This window comes from Heloderma suspectum, chromosome 11 (genome assembly GCF_057233095.1).
Source record: "Heloderma suspectum isolate Gila_16-S chromosome 11, 16-S_ref, whole genome shotgun sequence".
Lineage (NCBI taxonomy): Eukaryota > Metazoa > Chordata > Lepidosauria > Squamata > Helodermatidae > Heloderma > Heloderma suspectum.
In genome coordinates this window covers 19,181,593-19,206,853 of record NC_139468.1, presented here as the reverse complement: position 1 = coordinate 19,206,853, position 25,261 = coordinate 19,181,593, and the positions used below count along the sequence as shown (strand labels likewise).

Below are 25,261 nucleotides of genomic sequence, written 5' to 3'. Positions count from 1 at the left end.
TTAATGGGACACCTGGAAATGCAACTCTCATTTCAGCATTATTAGACTGAAGTAAATGTAATAACACCACAAAATTATACATAGCCCAGTGGCAAACACACAGCAATTGTTTATTACGCTGCACTTTATTAAATTACAATGTAAGGAGAATAAAAAGAGACAACTTTCATGGACAATTTTAAAATAAGGAGTGTGTCACAGGTACAAGTAAGCAAATCCACTGACATTTCACAAAGTCTGATTGAGTTCTGCATACTTGACAGATAAATAATAAAGTACTGAAATATTTCAAACAAAATGTAAAACAAAACTCAGCACTTGCACGTGTGCAAAAGGCAGAGCTATTATTTAATATCGTATGATGCTAAACAACATGTGGCAAAAGTGATAGGAAAACTGCATAGGCCAGAAATTGTAGTTTTGCTAGCTGTTGCAATACACTGGGATTTTGTTCAGTTTGAGGCTTTAAATCTGATGCACAATGGTAAATGGAGAGAAAATTCCCAGAGTATTAAATTCTTGAAAGTATTGGCTTCTGTTTTCATCCACGAGGCATAAAGGAAAGATTAATATACATTAATATCTGTAGATTATTTAATAACGTGGTATTTCAGTGCATTTAGAAAATCACTCCATTGGGGCAACATTGGAAAAAAGAAGCAGCTGTGTAAAGATCCATCCCCCAAGCTCCTGCTGGTTGGTCACATTGCACTTCTGCTCCCTGTATCTTCATGTCCTCCAGAGTGCACAATGCAGCATTGCTTTGTGCCAGCCCTCCAGATGTTTTGGACTACAATTCCCAGCATTCCGGACAATTGGGGCCATTCTGGGGCTGATAGGAGGCTGCATTCCGTAACACTGGAGACAAGTTGAAGCCTACCCTCACCCCCAAAGTCACAGAACGGGGTGGGATCCCATGGGGGCGGGGGATGTGTGTGTGTGTGTGTGTGTGTGTGTGTGTGTTGCTGTATTTACTTACAATATTTACAGACCACCATTCAACAGAAAACCACTCACAAGGCACTTTACAACAGTCTAAAAATCTAAGTAAAAACAATCCATAGAAAACAGACAGTACAGCTGAACTAATAAACACACATTTAAGACAACATAAGAACAGCTAGAATCTCCACTAATCCACAAAATACCTGATGAAATAAAAGTTTTCGTTTGTGTACAGAAGGGGACCAGGTAAGAACACAGGGAAGAGCATTCTACAATCCTGAGTCCGGGGTGCAGAGGATGTACGATACCACTTCCGATCCATACACCAACACAAGCTTCCCCCACCCATTATTAATGTTTTATATAATACAGAGCTCATTTAGTCTCTCCGAAATGCACATCACACAGGTGGCTTATCTTTTCACATTTCTTCTGACATGTTAAAATTAAAAAGTAGCACATCCACTATTCTTGTGCAATTAGCATTTCTCCCAAATGTAACCATCACGGGGTCAGACTTGCTACATTCTGCACAATGTCAAGTTCTCCCAAGGTTGCAGGGTGAGGCCATCTTTAATTCTAGGAGGGGCTTACTACTGGAAAACCAGGCAAGATCTGGCCAAGAGGAAGTGACACTAAGGAGGGAGGGACTTCTCTTCAGCCTCCAGACCGACCTTCCCACGTATACCAGCAGGATCTGTGCGGAGCTAATATTTGAGCTACTTGTGTTTTTCCTAAGGGGGAGGGCTTTCTTCTTCCCTCCCCTATCTGTTTGGAGATCGGGCCACCTCAAGGCACCCCAATCAGAAGTAGAGAAAAAGAGTGCTCTGCCATTCAAATACCCTGTTCTTGGGGAAGGTGAGTTGCTGAACAGCTTCAGGCTCACATGCATGAAACTGTTTCTCTGGATCCATTTCAATCAGGTTTCAAGCCTGGTTTTGGCACAGAAATTGCCTTGGTCACCCTGACCTGTGCTGGGAGAGGACAAAGCGAGTGCAATCCTGTTGATCTTCCTGGACTGCTCAGCAGCTTTCAATGCCAATATATCCTTATGGAGCTTTTTTGAGGCGGGAACTGGGGACGTGGTCTTTCATCAGTTTCATTCTTACCTGGAGGACTGATTCCAGAAGGTGGGACTAGGGGATACTACTGCTCAGCCTCTTGGCATCTGCAGGGCTCTACCTTGTTTCCCATGCATTTAACGTTTACATGAAACCTCCAAGTGAAGTCATCTGGAGTTTTGGAGTTGGATGTCATCAATGTGCTGATAAAATCCATCTTTGTTACTCTCTCCCCTTCATTAACATCCACTTCAGGTGAGGCGCAGATCATATCAAATTGTGCTTGGAATCAGTAATGCCCAGACACTTAGATCATCTTTGGAGGCCCTCCTCAGGGGTGGAGGGCATCGAATGAAGTTAGGTGGGTAGATACTAGAGAGAGGGCCTTCTCAGTTGTGGCACTCCAGTTATGGAATGCAGTTCTCAGGGAGAACCACCGAGAACCCACACTATTATCTTTTTGGTGTCAAGTGAAGATTTCTCCCAGGCTAGATTCTAGATTTTACAGTTTAGATTTGAGAATGTTTAATTGCCAGTACGGTGCCAAAATGGCTGCTTTGTGCTGATCATTACTACTGTTGCCTGTTCTTCATTGTACACTGTGTTTGTAATGTTTTAGTCATGTAATCTGCCCAGAGAACTCTTGGTATTGGTCAATAAAATATATATTTTATAAAAATATAAAATAACAAACCAACAAGGGTTAATAGACTGAATGACGCTCCGTCTTGACAAGACAGGAGGGGCTGCTGGAGTTCATTTGCTAGGGATGGTGCTGTTCAGTCTGCTCTGGATGTGGTTGCTCGCCACATACAGTATTAGGACCACAGTCTGGGGGTGTTTAATAGATTCCGCTTTGTCATTAGAAACCCAAGTGGCTCAGAGCACCTTTCAGCATCAGGGATTGCATGCCAATTGCAATGCCTCCTGCCTGGCCATGAATACCATGGGTATTTGTGCACTGGTAACCTCCAGGTTCGACTACTGCAGCTTTCCCCAACATGGTGCTCTCCACGCTGGGTGGAGCTGATGGGAGTTATAGTCCAAAATATCTGGAAGGCAATGTATTGTATGGGGACTGCCTTTGAAGACTATGTAGAAAGTGCAGTTAGTACAGAATGCAGCTGCTAGGATATTAACTAGGGCTGAAAGTCAGGATCGTATATCAGCTTGGCATATTTGGCAATTCAAAGCACCTTTCAAACCCTACATGGCTTGAGACCCAAGTACCTGAAGGGATGCCACATCAACCTGTCTGGGCATCAAGATGGTCTTGAACAGGCCTTCTCTAGGTAATCCTGCCATCTGAAGTGAGGCATGTGGGACCCCCAGTTGTGGAACTCCCCCCCCCCCCCGACAGTATCACCTGACACCTTCTTTAATGTCTTTTTGGCACCAGGCAAAGGACCTTTTTTCTAGGCTTATTACCACCTAAAGATGTTTCTATCATGGCTTTTTTGTACTGCTCCTTTTAGGATTTTGCTGATGTCCTATTGTATTTTTACTCTAATTTTAACAACTGTAAATCACAACTTTTATAATTATAAATGGAAAGGAGATATAAAAATCTGATTTTTTAAAATTAAAGCTTCTATGCTACCAAGGTCTGCAGTAGCCAACTCCTTCCATCATTGTCTTGATGGGGAGCCACCAGCACCTGGGCATCAATGCGGAGTGCAGTTGCACAGAAAAAAAGTACCTTTCTGCAACTGTAGAAAAGCACAATGTCTGGAACATCAGTGTGATGACAACCCTTATCATCATTCTCATGGCAATGGGGGCATCCAGTGGATGTTTTTACTAATCTTTCATCTTCATCATTCTTACTGGACTCATCATGGGGACAGGTCCGATTCCCAAGCTTATTTTAATGTCACAGTTCCTTCAGTCATTCCTGTCCTCAGCCTACACAGTTTGGAGATTTGTGTACCGGCTCCAAGACTTTCTTGCAGGTCTAGTGCTCTTTCATATAGACACACACATTGGGTTCTACAGCTTCCACATCTTCTGGCCTCTCTAGATAGCCTTTATTTGGTATCTTCAAGAGAATCCTCAAACCAAAAACAAGGTCTTTCAGTATCAGCAGGTGTGTGGCAGCCTATGTGACCAACAGGATCCTGGTTTAGGTCCAAGAGCAGCGAGGCAAACAGAATAAATAGTACTATTTATTGTTAGCTGCTCTGAGCTGCTTTTTGGATTGAGAAGAGAGATAAATTTATTTAAATAAACACATACATTAAAAACAACACTGTTTTTAGCCTGACCCCAAGAAGCTAGTAAATCGGGTATTACCTGCAGTGGCATTATGTTGGCACTGCAGACAAAAAATGCCCGTGAAAATGGTTAAGAGTGTTAACATTCTCCTCAACTACATATTTGAAAATCCAATGGATTTTCAGTTCTTACATAATGTTTTCCTATACATATTTCCCTCCATTCCAAGAGGATGCATATGTAGAAGGATGTATCAGAAATGAGCCTCAAGGTAAAAGACCTGTAGTCTCAAGCCTAGGAACATAGCTTCTGGCAAATAAAAAAAAAACCTCCACAATGCAGAAAACCAAACTGTGCCCACTCATCATGAATTATTTAAAAAATGTGAGCTAATTGGACAGCTTTGTTTTTAAAAGAAAGTAACACATTTCTACTTTACAGATGACTAGGAGTATAGGGAGTATCAGTGATCATTAAAATTTCCCAATTTAACACTAAGGTCAGTACTTCTACACAATCAGCAGGGAGACTAAAAAGATTAATAAGTCTATGAACGTTTTAGCAAGCCGGCTGGGCTTTTTGATGGAAGTTTCCCTTCCAGCAAAAATGTATAAGTCATCTGGTATCAAACATCCTGAAGTTCTACTTATTGCCACCCTAACCACAAGAGCTAGAAACCTGGGCTATAAGTTGAGAAATCCTTGTAACTAATACCACCCACTTTTTGTTTGGGGGGTTTTAAACAGGTGCCCTCTGTGCTGTGTCATAAACCCATTTAAGCGTCTTATTTCTCTCATTTACTGAGCAGCAGAAAGTAGTACAACATCTGAAAGGGAAAAAAGTAAGCCACTTGCAAGGTTTTTGTTCTTCTGCAATAGCAAAGACAATTAGAGCTAATGGGCAGTACCCAATACTACCACTCTGCTTAAGCCACTGACATAGCACTAGCATAAGAAACCTCTAGTGCAATGCCAATAGCGTGAGCTGGTGCAACATGTTTCCCTGGAAAACCCATTGCATCCGCATATGCTATTGGCATTGCTATAGAGGTCACTTTCACCAGCACTATGTCAAGCAGCGTTGGATACTGCCCAATGTGTTTAAAACTCAGCAGACAGGAACTGGTAGGGGTAGGAGTGATGTTAGTTAGACCAGATATGCCTAACCTGCTAGTAATTAAAGCCATTTTATTGCTGTAAATGTATGAGAGTTTCACTTTGGTAACCCAAGGGAAACATCTTTTGCATAAGCTGTTTCTAATACACAGAAGATGGCTACATCAGGCAATATTTTTAAAGTGGATGGTTTTGTATTTGGGGATATGCATTTAGTGATCTCTAGTTTTATGGCTGGAATCCAAAGAGCTACTTTAATCTGCCCAAGAAGGGAAAATTCAGCGGGAACAATAATGACATATCAGAAAATGAAACTCCAAGGGTTTGCAAAAGCAGCTTGCCAGTAGCACAAAACACTGCTAATTCCAGAAACAGAAGCCCAAAGTGACCATATGGAACACATCGTGTGGCTCTTCCAAATCCTTTTATTATAATGCAAAAGTGCTATTATTTCTATATGCTATGTTATCACCATGGCAATGGTTGGTGCAATTCAGGAAATCTACTGATGCAGCGGGGCGGGGGGGGGGGAGAACGGGGGGAGCAACACGCTGCTGTTAAAGTCAGCATGTCTGTGAATTGATGCACAAACTCTTAGGCACACCTAAAGAAGCCTTTTGGATTGCAAGCCTGGTGATTTTAAATACTAAAAGCCACAATTCCTAGCGTTCTGATGAAGGTATTGAACTTCAGAAGCCAAAGTCTGATATACACCAAAATTACAGCCAAGTGGCAATTGACAGCCTCAAGTTGCATTCATACAAAACTGTTACTCTATCACAGGATGAGGCTCAATACTCCTGTTATGTGCAGATACCCAGCATGGCATCACATAAATACAACAGCCCTAATATTAACTCCTTTTGTGAGGTGCAATAAAACAATGACCTATACTTCCAAAGCTTGGCATGGGTTGCTTATTACCAAGTCAAACATTTATAAGTAACGCCATACCCGCAGCCAGTGCCTTCAACCATGGGATAATCATGGATATCTTATAACTGAATGTCAGTTTCATCAACAGTCAGCATCTTGCTTCTACAACCCCGGCACATAAGATGCCACTTCAGAAAAGCTCATGAGTAAAAGTAGACAAGGCTTAAGAAGTGTCTTTACACTGTAAGCCACATTAATGAAGTAATTCAAATAGTAGCTGATCCTATGAATAAACTGTTGTGACCGATATGAGCATGAAATAGGAAGTATGTATCTTGCATAACATGTTTCGGTCAAATACCCATAACTGCAGTCCCTTGTCAGTGACTGACTGATCCTGAGCACTGGGAGGTGCAAGCACCTAAGTATAATCATCACGTTCCATCCCAACGTCCATAGGGGCTAAGCCTACGCAACCCCAGTCTTGACAAGCAGGACGAGAGTTGGCTTTGGTAAATGTCTGGACAAAATCTCACATATCCTTCTTGTCATTAAGTTACAAAAAGAGGCACTGTGACTCTCAGGATTCTTCCATCACCTTCTGACACTGATAAAGTAAACAGTCTGGAAGAGCAGAACAAGACGACCTGAACCACAACGCCAACATCCCAGCATGGATACGACAATGGAGTAAACAGGGGACTGATGGAAGCAGTCGGCATGATGCGATCCCCTCGTTACCTGAAAGGGAGGGAAGTTGGTTTTCCTTAAGTGTCATCATTTTGAAAGATTTCAATATAGTGATAACTGACGCTTCTTTTCACAAGTAGTTTTCCCTTAATCAGTGCTGGTAATTCTTCCTTACTGAAGCATTGCATTAAGCCTCAAATTCACACCTTAATTTTGTAAACCAATGTATACCTAGAGCAACACCCTGATGCCTTTCTCCTAAAAGATCAAGGCACTGTCCAAGAACTGCAGCCTGGATCCAAAACAACACACAATTCATTCTGCATGCTCAAGAGAGCTTTGCCCAGGTGTTTCTCAAAAGGGCATATGGCACACCTCTTGATACTATGGACAGCTCCAAAAATAATTTGCGATATTAACATATGGGTTCATCATTCAAAGGGAAAAGGTAAAAAACAAACAAACACCCAATGAGAAGATGCACGCGTCAAAGAAACTCTTTGGATCCTGGCCAATATAAATACTGCTGTATTTGCAAATAAACATAAAACACTTACCATATCACACCAAAATACCATGTTTTTTTTTTGGGGGGGGGTAAATGCTTGTGGTAAGTAAACACTTAGCATGTCACAGCTAAAAAACTAAGTGTGAAGCCAAGTGTCACAACCAAGGATAGTATCCTATTGTGCCCATGTGCTCGCAAGACCCATCACTTGCATGACAAGGCTTTGGCACTTCTAAAAGTAACCCAAAACAAGTGGAAACGTTCATTTCCTGAATGGGGCAGGTCAGGAGAGGTCACAGAAGAGAGCTCTGCTGACCTGTCCTGATCCAGAAATGAGCATATCAATTTTTGCAGTCATATTGTCTGTGTCTTTCCAAAGTGAGTCCAAGGCTTCAGGAAGCCCAATTCAGTTTGGGCTGCTTTGGAGTACAACCACTTCGCTTCAGACAAGTCCTGAACCTCTGCAAAGTGTCCCATTCTTCAAATGCAGACCTGTGCTTTAAACAATTTTTAACCTACTGTTCCAAAACTAGAGTTTCAGGATTGTACTTAAAAAATATCAAGCTACGTACCTATAATATCAACAATATGTAGCTTCAGTTTTTTCTGCAAGATGTTGAGAACAACTGGCAGAGATCCCTGAGATGATGTAATCTTTATGTTTTGTTTGACATCGTTCGAAATGGAGAGCCACAGTTTTCCAAATTCATCAGTGGTCGTTTTCATTGGTCTGAAAATGATATTGCCAAGACAATTGGGAAAATGAAAAACATATTTTTTTAGTTATGGGCGCAAAGGTTACCTTTCTAGAACATTAGGGGAACATTGGATTGAAATTCTCCAGTATTTATTACTTACTTATTTATCGATCTACTTATCATATTTTTAATCCGCTGAATAACCAGTTACAAAGAGTTAAAAGACTAAAATGCCACACATTTAAAAATATAAAATACAATACAAGTATTTAAAAGAATACAATACAGTACATAGCATAGGAATAGACAGAACAGCCATAACAATCTAGAACAAAGTATCTAAAATTCCTGGGAGAAAAGAAAGATCTTTGCCTGGAGCCAAAAAGATAACAACATAGGTGCCAGGCAAACCCCTTTGGGGAGGTCATTCCATAAGTGGGGTGCCACAATCTCCTCTCTCTTATAGCCACCCATCTAGTTTCCTTTGGTGGGTGTATCCAGAGGAGGACCTACAAAGATGACCTACGTACAGTACAGAAATGCGATCCTGTTCGAGCAGCAAAAATACAGAAAGGCAGTCTACAAGTTGTCTCTTAAATTCAGAGGACATTCACAAGTATCAGACTACCTTGGAAGAACCCAAAGCTTTCAGATAATAAAAAGTCTGGGAAACAAAAGGGCAAGGGGAGGACAGAGAGCATGCATGTATGTGTGAAAGAGTTTTACGTAAAGTCACAAATACAGATAGCAAGTAAATTTAAATCGATGTTTGCTTGCCTGTACTTCCTAGCTGCTTATTAAGCAAGCTATTTGATATAGTTACCTGATAAAATCCAACAATGTTAATGTTACAGAAAATCTTAGGTGTGTATCTGATTCTAGATGGTAGCTGATGGAACCAGAGACCGTTCCTGATGAGCAGAGCTCCTCCATCTCTACACATGTCTGGAAGCTTTCTATGCTTTGAGATTCTATTATAGCAAAATGACATCTCAGACGTTCAAAGATCTACAAATAAAAGAAGACAATGATTTTATTTTACCACCAAGCTTTCATTTGAAAAGGAAAGAAAAAAAGAGTGAAAAGGGGATGGGAGCTGGGGGTGGTGATGGCCGACAGGAAGCTCTGGTGTGGGCTGGTCCATGAAGTCACGAAGAGTCGGAAGCGACCAAACAAATAAACAAAAAAGTTCCCCTTGTTACCTTAAGGTGTTCTGTGTGTTCCAATTCCAAATTCACATCTTTAAGTATCGAAGTGCTCCGATTGGAAAAAAAATAAAAAAGCAGGACACAATCATCTTTCCAGACTTTACAAAAGTACAAAGCCAGATTTTCATTGCCACAAAGTTCTAAGATTTCTGAATGAGGATGTTTGGCTACTTCTTCTGGCAAATAAGGCATCAAACAGAGTTGCTTGTGGACTACAGGCTGAGCATTTGGAGAAGGATGAAAAACGTCCATACTGCCATCTGTAAACAGAGAGGATGGCGAGAGTCTATGACCCAAAAGCTTGTCATTCAGTCCAGCTTCTGGCAAAGAAGGAGACCTATCAAACATGACCTTTGCTTCGGAAATTTCAGTAGAATTCAGTGAAGCTTTCCTTAATCTTAGGTGTCCATTGTTTTGGAAGAGCTCCTTGTTCCTAGATAATGCATCTGGACATGGAGAAGGGCTAGCTGTGCTTTGGATACCAGATGTTCCCTCACTATTTTGTGTTTCGCTTGTTTTTGATTTCCTTGTGAACTTCTGGGTTGTGGAGTCTCCTTTGCCCATCTTCACAACACAAAAACAAGACAGACACAGAGAACATATTTTATAAAGCTGAGTTGGAGTGGAGCTTATTCTTTAATGGGTGTAGGTTTCAACCATTTCAGGGCCAGAGCCTCCCTTCAGCTACAACCTGCGAGATGAGGCCCACTTGATATTTTCATTTTTTACCATTATGTATATTTTTTTCTCCTGTACTTACTTCTGCTCTCTCCTCCCACTCCTTTTTTGAATATTGTTTTCTTCTCACTCCCCTTCTATTTAAAAGAACACCTAAACAAAACAACAGTGATAGTACTACTGGTACATATTAGGTTAACAGACAACCCAGCTGTGGGTCCCAGTGAGAGTCTATGACCCAGGGATGTATGAGAATTTTGTTTTTGCTCGCAAGACATATGAGCATGCCTGGTTCAAGGACGTGCCTGTTGAAAACATTCACAAGTCGTCGAACACATGCTCACATTAGTCTCCTTCCCGATTCCAAGTTCAATTTGTGCAAATTTCCCCAGTAGACTAAATCAGGTTGGGTTTAGTCTAAGGAAGAAATTTACACAAATTTCAGATTTGTGCAAATCTCCCATTCGATCACTGCTCGATTTGTGCAAATCTCCTGTTCAATCAATGCTCAATTTGTACAAATCTCCTGTTCGACCGCTGGTTGATTTGTGCAATTCTTCCTGTCGCACAAAGCGAACACTGATCGCAAATGCAAACATGAATCAAGCACAGGTTGAGGGGCAAGATGATGTTCTGAGAATCCTGGGCAACTTAAACATCGCTTGTTCACCCATCCCTAGTCCCAGCCCACCAGTTAAAGAGCAGCATTTAAAAAAACAAAAAACAGAAAAATACGAAGGTAGCTTCGACTGTTCTGGAAGGGCTCAGAGAGGATGCATGTTGGGACAGGATACATCAACTTACTCAGCAATTGTGAAAGGAGATGTAACCCACATTCTTAGTACTACGACATTTGCTTGGCTTACACAGGAACATAGCAAGCTGCCTTATACTGAATCAGACCACAGGTCTATCTAGCGCATCTAGACACTGACTGGCAGCAATGGCTCTCCAGGGTTTCAGTCAAAATTTTTCCAAGCCTACCTGGAGATGCTGGGGATTAATCCTGGGGCCTTCTGCATGCAACATGATGATGCAATTCTATCCCTTTTGGATGTGAATCATACATTAAGACGAGGATAAATGGTATAAAGAAGAGGGGGGGAAAGTAAAACCCACACTTGGCTAATGCTTCCCTTCCTTGAAGACAAAGGTTCCCAAAATGCAGGCAGGAAAAGGCCAAGAGATTAATTGGACTTGCATCAACATGTCTAGTGGGAAAGAATTCCAGACTTAGGCAAGAATCCAAGGAACTGCTTTAGGTAAGCCCATGGGCTTGTACTCAACCAACATAATGTTGGACCCTTTTCCCTTTCAACAGCTGACTCCTATGATTTATCACAAACTGTTTTTGCAACTTCACTCAGTTTCAGAAGTATTTTGCCATGCAGCATGGGGAACTGATTTCAAGAAACAAAAAGCACTACTGGGTACACCAAAGTAACAGAGGGAGCAATCCTATGGCTGCTAGTCAGCGGCTAGACGACCACAGGATACGTCGGTTTCTGGGAACCGACCTTGGAGCCCATGCTCCAAGGGCAGTTCCCTGAGAACCGACCTTTCCCCCATCCCACGCTGCCTCACAGGCAGCTCGGAACAGCCCCGCGCTCGGAAGAGGAGTGCAGAGTGGCAAAAACCGGGCATTCCGGGGGGTGTCCCGGGGTGAGGAAGGAGGAAATGTGGGTACGACACATCCAACACATCATCCAGCAGCCACTTCCCCCACTCCGCCTTCCTGCCGCTACACAGCCAAAATCAGCTGTCTAGCTGCAAATGCAGGGCAGTTGCAGCACGGAAGGGACGATCCACTCCACGCTTCTCCTGCCCTGCATTGGATAGGCGGTCGCCTCCGAGTTCGGAGGTGACCACCTATCCCCATAGGGTCACGCCCTAAATGGATCTTCTATAGTGAACTCTATGTCATACAGGTGTGTACTAGATGGGGGGGGGGTTTTTTTCAGAAAAACAGAGCCATATCCTAAAAGTTACTGAAATTGTGCTATGACTACAATTAACTGTCATACCAGACTGACACTGCCTTGTGAGCCTAAGCCAACGAAAAGCGTTGAAGCTAGTTGCTGTTTCTCTTTCTCTCCCTCCGAGAGGCCAGTAATTGCTTCTTCAGACTGCAGTGGAAAGTTAGCGACAATATGCTCCACAAGTGTGCTACCCTGTAGAACAGGCTTGACAATGTCTTCTTTTTCTCCTTGGATTTGCTTTTGAGGGAGGTAGCCTTCTTTTCCCCATAGTTTCTTCACACCATCAAGCTTCAGACTGTTGGTCCTAAAGAATTTGTAAGGAGGAAAGAATTCTGTAAGAAGGAAAGCATTTTCACTGTGCTTCTGAAGAGCCTGTCTACTCTCAGGGAGACTTTAAGAAGCCAAATTTGGACTCACCTCGTAGACATAGGCAACAAGGAATTCCATGCAGGTGAGTTAATGGGCTGTTGGAGGATGGATAGGTTCCTGTGCTGGCCATGGAGGAAGGGAAGCTTGTCCTTCAGCTCCATCTCTTATCTTGATAAAATTACTTGATAAAAGGCAATTTCTTTACTAGCCTCCTAAGAGGTTAGTATCCTGCATTTCCTGCTGGCTACGCTAGTATTCTGCATTTCCCTGCTGGTTGGGAAGAAGGGGGTTGCTCTGCCTTCATGGCCAGCATGGAAATACAGGATCCTAGCCTCATAGCAGACAAGTAAAAAAAATATGCAGGCTACTAACGTTTGTGAGCTTATTTACAAGGATGAGCCACACAGTGGGGCCAATCAAATTTGGTATTTTTTTCCAGTGTGACAAATAGGTCCAGCAGAGCTTGATGGGGTAGATGGCACGGGGCAGAAGAGGGGAGCTAACTCATCCCTCTCCTCAGCACTGCAGCTCCAATCAAATTCAGACACCATCCACCACCCCTTGGCAGCTTTTAAATAAAAAGTGTTGGGAGATCAAATCACATGTCCCATAAGGTTTGGCCCTAATAACACTACTTTTAGATTATGTTAGGAGTTCAACAGTTCAACCCTAGGACTGCCATTTAGATATATCAAAGTATTAATTGCAGAGGTAACATAATTTGGTTAATACAGCATGAAAAAAGTCAGTCTAGCAATAAAGAATTGTTGATACGGCATTTTTGTTTACTAGACTAGCACAGCAATTGTTTTTTGCAGAGCCAGTATCTTCCTAGCAAGTTATGACAAACTACTTATTAAGTTTTCACAGAAGAGATATACTCACTCCTTCTGTCCTATCTCAGCACTATTACCAGAGATGTCAGACCCCAGAGAAAGTCCAGTCGGAGACTGTCTGCCAGTAAAAGCAGATGTTGAGAAGTTCTGGGAAAGTGACAGCCCATAAGGCTCAAAATTCAGAGCTGCAATGGAAGGGAATTACTCATCAGGAATAGAACATAAGACATAAAGGCAAGAATATTACAGGAGAGGCAGTCTGTTTTATCAGCAATGACAATGTTCCAAAAGAATGTTTTAACATCCAGTATAGACACCAAAAATTATTGGGATTCTACTGCTGATTAATATGACACATTTTGAATTTAGGAGATAATCCATCCTGAAAGAATCCTACAAAAGCTATATTCACTCTAGAATATTGACCATATAAATCTTAATAATAATAATGATAATAATAATAATAATAATGTAATAATAATGTTGTAACAAAAGCATCTTTATTGCATAACTGCATATACCAAAATAAATATAATAATGAATTATACAATATAATGAACTACTTCATCTACAGTTCACTATTCACCATACACGCACATCCTTTTTTCAAACACAGATAAATGCCCCTGTGAGGGGGGGGAGTGTTTGTGTTTTGTAATGCACAGTCCCATTTATCACGTTCCTGCCCTAACCTTATACTAATCATTTTTCTCACAAAAGGTAAACAAGCAATCACCTTTTTCTTGAGACAGCTTCTCCTCTTGCCGTTGGTGATGAGGTTTATATGGTGCTGCACCACGGTCCAGTCCTTCAGCTACAAACCCATCTAAGAAAGATAAGGAAGCATCTACCTATATTGAATTAAGAGTGACAGGTCAAAAAATTATTCAATTATAAACCTCTCAAGGAAATACCATCCCCACCTTATAAAGCCAACCTGTTGGTTATCTAGCAACTTTGTACCTAGTTTGTTATTCATCATGCTGAAGTTACTACCAAAGATTCGTAACAAATCAATCGGAGTAGATTTTTAAAATACAATTGCTAGAAATAACAGGTGAATGGGGCAAGTTTAACTGTACATATATTCTGACTTCTTGCAATACTTCCCAAACATAACCATTTTCAGAACTACCATTTTACTTCTCGAGTACTTACATTTAAATCTACCAGAGGAGGACTTCTCAATGGGGCTTAATATTTGGCAAGTAACACATTAGAGTGCATACTCTAGAGATACTTTAACCCATCCTGCTTCAAAAGGTCACTTCGGAAATGGCACAAATCAGATTTTTAAGCTATGTGGTGTACATATTATTCTGTATTCATGACTTATTGTTCTTAATTGCCTGGTAACAATTAAATGTTCCTAACAAGTTTCTTTTGTCATCAACCACACTGGTCCAAAGTTATGAAACTGAAGGTGAGCAACCCTGGCATATTTCTTGCTAGGCACAGCACAAGATTGCTCATTCAAGACATGTGCTTCTGACACTCTGTAGAGTAAAGCTGAGGCTGCTGTAAGAGGATAGCCTGGACTATGTGTCCTTGCAAAGAAGCCAAATGCATTAACGTTGGGCAGCAGATTCTATTTGTTAAAAGTGGAATATCTTGCCTCTTAGTTTTGGGAGGAGGAAAGAAGAAATGTACAGGTTCCATGTAAACTGTGTAGCCTACATCTTTTATTTCCACATGTACAAGATTTAAAAATACACACTCTTCTTTCAAGCATGTTTTGAAGAAACATGCAATTCTCAAGGACGAAGCAGTGATGCACACAGATGTGGTACCATTAACTCACCACTATGTCCTCACAACTAGCATCAACTGGGAACAACGTCTTCATCAATTCTTTGTCTTCATATAGATGCTTTAATTCAAATGCATACTGTCTCATGCAGGTGTCCAGGGAGGTACCAAATTCCATGATGAGTTTATCAACTGTTTTTGAAGATGTGGTACGAGAAGCTATTTTAGTGACTGCAGCCATAATCCAAGCTTTAGTTTCAGAATTGGCATTAGTCAATAGTACCCGATGCAAACTTGCCAAGAAAACTTCTGGATTCACTTTTTTCATAAGATAACTGTACTCCCCCAATACCTGTCAGAAGACAAATTATAACACCATGGTCAATCTATAACGGTTTGAGCAATGACAACTTGAAAATGAATATGCATACACCTCTGTGTTTCCATTTGTGCAAAACAGAAGTTAACAGATTCACCAAGCAACATGTCAAATGAAAAGTAAAGAGGCCTAAAAATGCTGCTGAGATGCACCGGCAGCAATCTGTATTTAAGAACAGAAGAGCTCCATAGACAGTGTAATAAAATATGCCATAAACAATGAGCTCATGCTGAGATTTCCAATTCCAAAAGTCTACAGTGTTTAACACAGCTGAAACTATGCAACTGCATCCCCATTTAGAAGCTTCAGGGACTAACTCTCAAAATGAGTTTAAAGCAAGTCAAAGTATTATTAAAGAGGACATAACTGATTTCACTTGCCATACAAATCAAGCTCAGAAATATATTGGTCTAGTAAAAGCAAAACAATTTGCTGAAAACCCATGAAGAATATGTGGTTGGCCATATTGAAAACAGAATTTAGAACAGGAAACTACAACCACCTTATTTACTTGGTGGCATGCAGTTTATATAATTTGCATATCACTTTTATGAATAATGCAAATATGACAATTAAATGGTTCCCACATGTGAAAGAACTGTGTCAGTCCCTAAAAAAATCCGGATAAATGAATATGAGGATTCAAAATAAAATGGAGTTTGGCTTGTTTCTGTTTCTACTATTTTTCTTGTACCCAGTTCTTGAAACGTTTTGGCAATTTTTAAAAAATGCAATTTTTAAAAAAAATGTGAAGGCAAACATAATGACTGCCTTTTGTGGACATGCAAGGTTCTTAGAAAAACAGAAGAACTACTGATTTGAAAAGTAGGTCGCCCATCCAGCTGAGCTGATTGCTTTTCAGCCTTAAAAATGGGACAATTCAACATGGGAAAAAAATATTCCTAAAGTTATTTGCACAAGTGAAGTGCCAAGACATGTGTAACTCTCTCAATAAAATCAATGGGATTTCAAAGTATTTAACTTTAGCTGAATCGTGCCCACTCTAATAGCCACAACTTGCCCTTCTTCCAACACTCAAACACGTGTTAAACACACTACCATTTATGCCTGAACAACTATTTCTCATGCTTCAACTCAATCTTAGTTTCCCTTAAAATACTGTCATGTTCAAAATTCAATTGCCTATGCTGTACCTAGAGTGTGTCTGTGCTGGAGAATTCTCGTATCTCTTTTTAATCTGTGTCTGTCTTACCCAACTCATCACTTGAAGAAATTTCTGTGGGAAAACAGCATTTTCATCCTCTAGCAATGTGAGGTAAGATTGGACAGCATGGAGCCGCAGCTGGTTATCTTCCTTTGAATCTTCAAAACCTAGGAAGGATGTTAAGAGTGGCTGTTCCTTTCTTTAACTGTATGATGCAGATTTTTTTTTTTTTTTTTTAAGTAAAACGATACCACCAAGTGTTCATTACCAAGTTATATATGCTTTGCTCACCTTCGGCAAGGAGCCGCAAGAAACTGTTTGGGATGTCAAGGTGCATTTTATCTCCTCCTATGGAAAACACCGCGTTCATCGTCTGGATGAACCATTCATTGTCAGGAGCATATGTGCCAGGAACATTAAGGAAAAGTACACTGACGTATCAGTATGCTATAAATTGTACTCTCCGGCTGATTTAAAGTCATTACATTAAAGATGTATGCAGACATTAAAGATGCAGACTTATAAGGGAAATGGTTGCTAAAATTATCTTCAAGCAAGAGAAATGAAAGCAAGGCAGATACAGAGATTGTGGGTCGCCACGACTCCAATCCATTTTGGATGGCATGGAGGTAAATTCAAAAACATTCCGGAGGTGGCATGGAACTTTTTGTCCCATTACAACTTGTTTGTGGTGGGAGCTGAAACAGAGCTTGATGCACCCTCATCCTCCTCTACTCCCAGATACAAGTCCCACAATCCGTCTCTAAATCCACCATCTGTCCAAGACCAAAAGGAGCTGAAGGAAGAGTTGAGGGAGACCATGCATATAGATAGTTGTACTTTCTCCCTAAGGGAGAGAACAACATGGAGAGGGTAAAGGAAGGGCATCTTCAAGACCAAGATTTGCATTCTTCACAAAAGGTAGGGAAATGAATGTCTGACCAGAGCCCAAAACAGTCAGAGAGTGAAGTCACAAGCTGCTCAAACCAATCCAAACAAGTTTCATGAGCTGTTATGAGTGCGTGCGAGTGTGCGTGCGTGCATACGTATGTGTATAAAGAGCAACAGCTGAAGACTGAACTCAAGATGTTCTGGTCACGCAAAATACTTTATATGGAAAATGCATAATCCATCATTTGCATCTAGTCCCTGTACCTTACTGTAACTAAGCCAAAGTATGTGTAACTGAAATAATCACATGTTCTTCCCTTGAAAACCCATACCTCATTTCCTTCTGTTGTTTCTGTTTGGACTGGAAGACTCTTGGCATAGGGGTCTGTAATGCCTGTTCTTTGTAAAATGTTATGTACACAGATGGTATAATCATCATCATCATAATTTGATACTGACGTAATTTGCAAGTACCTTAGAACTGCACATTAGGAAGAATAACTTCCAGAGGGAGCAATCCTATGGCCACTAGTCAGCAGCTAGACAGCCATAGGATATGTGGTTTTCCAGGTACTGACCTCGGAGCCCACGCTTTCCCCGTTTTGCGCTGCCTCACAGACAGCGCGAAACAGCCCCGTACTCCCCACTCGGAAGAGTGCGGAGCAGTCAAAACAGGGCGTTCCAGGGCGGGGAAGGTGGAAATGCCAGTACAAAACATCCTATGTGTCGTCCGGCAGCCTCCTCCCCTGCTCTGCCTTCCCACAACTAGACAGCTGATGCAGGGCAGGAGAAGCGCGGAGGGAACGATCCCCTCCACGTTTCTCCTGCCCTGCATTGGATAGGCGGTTGCCTCCGAGTTCTGAGGCGGCTACCTATCCCCATAGGATTGTGCCCTTAGCAACTTAAAAGTTGTTTTTAAGCAGAAATTCTTACAGCATCATCATGCACTATATGACTAATCGTACTTCTAAGATCACCAGCTTTTTATTTTATTCTACTGTTGCAGATGTTCTGCAATAATTTCAAAATATATTCTTCTAATATAAAAGCCATATTAGCAAAACTAAGAAACCCTGGGCCTCAAATTGGGGTGAGTTAGTTACTGAGATGACACGGGTACATATTTCACCCTAAGCCTTTGCTATGCCTGCCAGCAGAGTAGATGATTGCAACTGTATCATGGGCGCTCTAACTGTAGAATTAGAAACTGTCAAGAGAAATCAAAGGCCTTTCAGGATTCAAGGTGTAAGTGACAGCAAAATAGCTGCATCTGTATGAACACTATGGATTTTGCCATGACATCAGAAAAAAAGCCTAACCACAAAATTGTTGTTGGTAGAAAAAGGTGCCTGCCTGTTCTTTACAAGAAATGTGAAAATTAGAACTAAAAGGGAAGCAGCAGCAGCACTATTAACCCATACTTTTCCAGTAGTCTTGGTAGAATTATGGAATTAAGTATACACTGCAGAGATATGCTTGTTTGGAGAGCAAGGTAAAGTGTGGAGACAATAAAGTTTCAGAGATTCAATCAATCTGGTTTATATAATATTAATCTAGGATAGCCTCTTTCAAAGGACTTATATCTGATTCCTTTGAAGGAAGGCGATAGATGTAACAAAACAGAATGCCTATTAGTGCTCTCCAAATGAGAGTGCTCCCCACCACTTAGAAACAGGGAGTTTGTGTTCGAAGTACAAGATTACCAATGGTTCACTAGCCATTTGTAAGGATATAGAAGTGTGCTTAAACAGTCCCAGGTCTATAACAGCAATTATTTTATAGATTTTAATATAAGCCCTCAATTACTAATAATGTAATAACCAGTATTTCCAGGACTATTGACAGAGAATGGTCTGAAGGCACACGATGCAGTTCTACTGCCGAAGTTACTGGTCTGGCCCTTTAAGCTTCCTCGATGACAGACTGCCCAGGAATCACCTGTAAGCCACTGAAAACCCTTTGGCAAAAGAGTGCAAAGGCATTTAAGACCATTGTGTTTTATCAGTAAGGATGCAAGTTTAATACCAGCTAATTACAATTCTGACAAACAGAGGTCCAGCGTCCCAAAGCGACATCTCAGACTTGTCCTCATAAAGTAATTCTGATGGTTGGCCCCATTCTTATACTATCTACAACTTGAGCAGTGAACTCCAAATTCATCTATTAAATTATGTCAAATTCCCCCAACATACCTCAGGGTGGTGACAGTTAGGTCTGACTGACCCTCTCTCTGCAGAAAAATGTTTTTCTATAGCAAGAGAAACACATTTCACGCACACGCACGCACACACACAAGTGTTACTAATTTTTTTAAAAATAGATAATTTCAATATCTGGATAGCCATTTTCTGCAATGTATTCCTAAAGGTTATGAATGCAAATTATTGTGTGCAATGACAATAAACTCAAAAGGATATTTTTCAGCTAATTCTGCTATTTTTCCAACTATGTTGATGATGGAATACTCCTCTTTGCTTTGAGTTAGGTAGTCAAGCATCTTCTGAACAATAACAGTGACATTCTGTCCATTGGTGATTCTATACAGAAGTTCCAATGTCTGAAAGAGAAAGCCAAGTAGATCAATGTTTACACCCAAATCGAAGAAAGCAAAAAAACAACAAGGAGCAGGTTGCAGGGTTGTGATTATAATAGCCAGACTCTAATAAAAAACGCCAACTATATAAAAGTACCATGTATCATAAGATATCTAGGGACTTAAAAACAAGTTATATCAGCTATAAAAGAAGTGTATGACTTTTTTATATGAATTCTCTCACACACTTACAGGAATGGCTCCTATTACATAATTATGATTGAAGATGAAGACAAAGGGCTCCTTCACACTGGGCTTTTTATCCTGCAATTGAGATTGCTCCTTCACGGGAGTTTGCGGGCTCTTTATATGATGCCGTGACCCTCCATGACCCTCCAGGGCATCTCCTGCACTAAATGACCTTTGTTCCATTTTTAAATAGATCGCAGATAATGATATCAAATTACCCCGTTGTGTTCTGCTTCAGTTTCCTCCGTGAAAAGAGTTAAAGTGGCAAGAAGAGGAGCGAGATCAATGAAAGAGAATGGAAGACTTGGATACAGGGAGAAGGAGGGGGGAAAGGAAGCGTGTGTAAAGGGAGTCAGTCAGTTGTGATCCTGCATTTAAAACAGAAGCAGAAAGCCCCGTTTTAAATGCAAGATTTTAGGCAGGTGTAGAGATGCCCAAAAAAATCTAAGCACACTGAAAGACGCTTAGAGAACTTAAGAATCTAGGCTTTTATTGGGAAGGCTGCTGAACCATTTGCACGATTCCAAACTGCACGCAACACTTTCACATTGCATGAGCTTGTCTGTATGCAACATGCATGGAATACTAAACTGTAGCCAGACAATGTAGTCCAGAACTCTAGATCTGCTCCTGTTCACAAGGATTTCCCAGGACCCCGAATACATGCATGCAATGTTATTTTTATTTTTCACATAGAGATTGGATGTTTCTACTGAAATTAAACAGGCACATATACTCTGGACACATTCACCCACACTAGGTTTAGTTTGCATTTGAATACCAACCAAACTAATTCATCCTTCAAGAACTAAAATTTGAACTGGAATGCAATTATCCTTCAGTTTTCACACTTCTCAAAATTCTGCAATGCAGTTTTCTTATAAAAAAGTGTGTACAATAATGGATACATTAGAGAAAATAGCATAGAAAAAAGACATATATGGGGAACTGGTTGTAAAAAATGTGTAAGAGTTTTCAAGCATACGAAAAATGCATTAAAAAATCAAAAACTGATGTAGAAATAGGACAGAATGAACTTGTGCTTCAGAAATTACAAACACTACAGAAGGCAAGACGGATACATTTGTCCATCCCTATCCTGCACAAATACACAAATGCTAAATCTGGAGTGTATTACTTATTGTTACTACATCAACCTAAATATAAGTGTTATTTCAGCTGATATCCTTATGTTAGAATCTAAATTGGGAGTAAGCATCCAGTAGGCATTTTGGACAATAAATTCCATCAGCCACAGCCAGCACAGGATTATGTGAGTTAATAGTTCAAAAGATCTGCAGAATACTACGTTGCCTACCCTGGGTCTAAACAGAGGTAACAATGTGTTTAGAAACTATTTATATTTACAATCTTTCTCAAACATAGCAAGCTGCATTCTCAAAGTACAATATTAGCATAAGCCCCATTAAAGGGGAAAATAAAAGGAGACTACTGGACTGTGCACCGCTTCGGCCCAAATCTCGAAGCGGTCCAATTCCAGAGCAGGTTGGGAATGTCCCAGAGAGGGTTCTATTGCTCTTGAACAGCTTCAGGCTGATCTGGGCAGCCGCCCACCCAGCCATGCTAGCCCCCTGCCCCTTACCTAGACCCATGGGGAGCGACCATTGTCATCTTGGAGGGAGTGTCCATGGCGACTCTACTTCTCCTGGTAAGTAAATGGTGTATAAATTGCAGCCATAAAGGGGCCATCTACGTAATGTTACAAGTATAAATGGGCCATTTACACCTGCAATATTGCATAGGTGGCCCCTTTATAGCTGCAATCTATGCACCATTTACTTAGTAGAAGAAGAAGTTGCCATTTTAAAAGAAAATGGCGACTCCCTCCGAGACAGCAATGGCTGCGGGCACTCCCCTTGGGTCCAGGTAAGGAGGAGCAGGGGGCTTAAATGGCGGGGGGGGGGGCTTCAGCTGTCCGGATCTCACTTCAGATCTGGAGGCCAAAGCAGGCTGGGCTGATTCAGAAGCTCCAAATCAGCCTGCGAAGTGGGTCATGAGGTCCCTGCACAGCCCTAGAGAACACCTATTTGAAATTATGACTTGAACTTTTGAGTTTGTCTTAAAATCCAACTTACCTCTCTTTTAATAATGGGATCAGGATGATCTAGGCACTCAATTATTGTCATTTGGTGCTGCAGTGCAAGGATGGGATCCTGCTGGACAACATGCGTCAAGGCCTTTAATCCTAGAAAGAAAAATTACTGCAAAGTTTAAAACCTGAAATTGCAGACATTCAGCATCAAACACAGTGGGCTGTGATGATCACAGAACTTACCCAAATACTTCAGATTAATTTTAGGCGACAGGACAAATTTCCCAATACATTTGGCAGCCTTCTCAAGTAGGTCCGATTTAGGATAAATTGTGTAAATGGTCTGGACGCATTCAAACAAGATTGCTGTAGAAAGACAAAGAAAAGATGGTTTTATTTAAATGGTTCATAAAACCAAATTGACAATATATTAACATTAAAAAGTCCAACAAGTCTAGAGAGGCATCAGAAAGTCAGTATTGACTTTCAATACTGTATTGAAATTACAATACATCATTGTATTGTATTGAATACATCATTGTATTGTATTGAATACATCATTGTATTGTATTGAAGTATCAGGCAATTTAGCTTTCTAAATTTTTCTTTGCTGTTTTAAATCTGTATTTTAAACTCCTGTACTGCTGCTAGGTTTTATTGTGGTTGTATTGTTATATTGTGGTTTTAATGTTCTATATATTTTAAATTGTTTTATTGTGTGTTGTTTGGTTTTAGTTTTTGTGAACCGCCCAGAGAGCTTCGGCTATTGGGCAGTATAGAAATGAAATGAAATAAATAAATAAATAAATAAAAATATTGTATTAAAGCAAGTATTTTAGAGGCTTCCGTGTGTCCCATACCCTACCAGGCTGCTGCGAGCAAGACTGGAGCAACGGAGATTATTTTTGCGTCTCCATCCTCCTTTTAAATGCTTTTCTTCTAGACAGGCCTTAGGGAGGAGGGCATGCTGGCAAGAACTGGGCTGGGGCTGGAGAGACCATAGGATTTCTCGTATTCTGGCCTCTCATCTCCCCATCCCTTTTCCCTCCCTCCAAGGCCACGTTTGCGACCTCAGGAAGCAGCTGGCACAGTTCTTTCTACAGTCGCTGTAAAGGGGAGGGGATCGAAACTCAAGGGTCTCCATCCCGAGGTCTCAGCAGTGTCTACGATCTCGGGAGGGAGACTCTGAACAATCCTATGGTCCCCAAGATGCTCTCTCAGGGGCCGTAGGATTGCTCTCTTAGTGCCTTTGTCACTGTGGAACATATGGCTTTTTATATTTCTAGCCCACTGCACTGCACTTATAGGCACACTTACTGCATAAGACGACACCTTCAACTATGCATTTCCTACATTCTGAAACATTTATGGCTTGGGACCAGGGATTCTGAAGGCCTGCCTTTCCCACACATGCCTGCCCAATCATTAAGATGTTCATCAGACACTCTTCTCTGAATGCTCCCACCTGTTGAAGTTAAGTGGGTGGTAACTGCAGAGAGGGACCACTTATGGAACCATCTCCCCAGGGAGGTTCACCTATTCTATTTTCTCCTTGTTGCCAGTTGACAATCCTTTTGAGCTATTTTATTCTGCTGCTGTTGATTTTATCATTGTAGCAGTTTAAGTATTTTAGCTTGCTTTTATTATGTTTTGTAATAACTGCTCTAGTAGAATTTTTTTTACTGAAGATGAGGAATACAAAGAAAACATACACACACAGGCAGCCATAAAACAAACATTATTTTTCTGTACCTCTATCCATATTGCTTGCATTTGCCAACTCCAAGTAATGAGCTGAGTCTTTGTTCTTCCAATGTATGTTGTTATAAAAAAGCAAGTGTATTGTAAAAATTTATCTGAGATCTTCCTGTTAAATTGTCAGTCTTTGGTCTAGCTCTCACTGTGGTGGCAAACCGGCATCTGGGCTGTACTACTTCAAATAACCAAATACACCTCCGTACAAAACAATTTCCTGTTTCCTGTTTCCGCAGAGAAAACCAGCATATAAGTGGCTAGGCCAGAACCCTTCTCCCTGACATGCTAGGTTTCTATGTTGAATTGTTCCACATGGAGAAGCATTCAGGTAGTCATGCATGCTCCCATCTGCAGTAATATAGACCAGATACAGACTTACCACCTCAATGAGAACTAGAACTTTGCAAAGTAGTGACCCTGAAAGATATCTAAGACTTACTTGCTGGAAGCATTTTAGGATAAGGATTTCATAAATGGTATGAAATAACAAGTTCACCACCACATTTTATACAAAATAAGGCTGTAATCCCAGAGATTCATACAAACGGCCATGAGTGCAGCCTGAGTACAGCTTGAGGTGTTTTGAATGTTTTTACTACAGCCAATTGGCGGACCAGCCAAAGAGGCAAGCAGTTTTTGCGTTTAAAACTGGCTTGCCTGTTGAGCCAGATCAGCAGCTACAATAAAAGCTTCCTCCACTTGCATGCATGCTTCTCTCCTCACTCATGTATATGGCCCCCTAGGATTGCAACTTAAGAGTATACATTCTCTCACAGCATTTCCCTTATGGTTCGAAAATATACTCTCACCTACCATATGTAATGTTGTGGTTTATCTCCGCTCTCCTCAGAGATTCATCCAAAACATCATACATTAATTCACTGGTCCTGTTACAAAGTGATAAAAGTGTTCAAGAATAGTCACTTAAAAAATATATATATTTAGCCTTAAGACCTTAACCCAAGAGCCTGTTATCCAAATCTTGAGTGATACCTTCACATTATAGCTATTACTGGGACTACACTGGGGACATTGCAGAGGGAAAGACAGGAAGAGACACACCCAGACATTCGTACAGTGCAACCCTATGCAAGCTTACTCAGAAGTAAGTCCCACTGTGTTTAATGGGACTTACTCTCTAGTAATTGTACTTAAGATTGCAGCCTTAGTTTTCAAGCCTTTCAACACAAATACCACCCATGCTTTCAAAATGTTCTTCATCTCTATAGAGACCAGCTGCATATGTTATTTTAAAAACAAAGTTAAACATACAGTGTATGTGAGGTAAGCACACAGCCCAATCAAGGCGG

General features: G+C 40.9%; 1 protein-coding gene across 1 annotated transcript in view; it reads right to left on the bottom strand.

Annotated features, from left to right (window-relative positions):
• Window positions 1–106: 106 nt before the first annotated feature.
• The window catches only part of AP4E1 (adaptor related protein complex 4 subunit epsilon 1), a 36,913-nt gene continuing 11,758 nt past the window's right edge, over window positions 107–25,261 (bottom strand). Inside the window, exons 8-21 of the mRNA XM_084817092.1 lie at window positions 24,765–24,838; window positions 22,440–22,562; window positions 22,240–22,349; window positions 19,779–19,918; window positions 16,762–16,874; window positions 16,519–16,637; window positions 14,979–15,278; window positions 13,914–14,028; window positions 13,227–13,362; window positions 12,018–12,276; window positions 9,310–9,879; window positions 8,931–9,115; window positions 7,982–8,139; window positions 107–6,952 (exon numbers count right to left, since the gene is read on the bottom strand). Coding sequence (XP_084673218.1) covers window positions 6,792–6,952; window positions 7,982–8,139; window positions 8,931–9,115; window positions 9,310–9,879; window positions 12,018–12,276; window positions 13,227–13,362; window positions 13,914–14,028; window positions 14,979–15,278; window positions 16,519–16,637; window positions 16,762–16,874; window positions 19,779–19,918; window positions 22,240–22,349; window positions 22,440–22,562; window positions 24,765–24,838 — 2,563 coding nt within the window. The 3' untranslated portion in view covers window positions 107–6,791. The remainder of the gene's footprint in view (window positions 6,953–7,981; window positions 8,140–8,930; window positions 9,116–9,309; window positions 9,880–12,017; window positions 12,277–13,226; window positions 13,363–13,913; window positions 14,029–14,978; window positions 15,279–16,518; window positions 16,638–16,761; window positions 16,875–19,778; window positions 19,919–22,239; window positions 22,350–22,439; window positions 22,563–24,764; window positions 24,839–25,261) is intronic.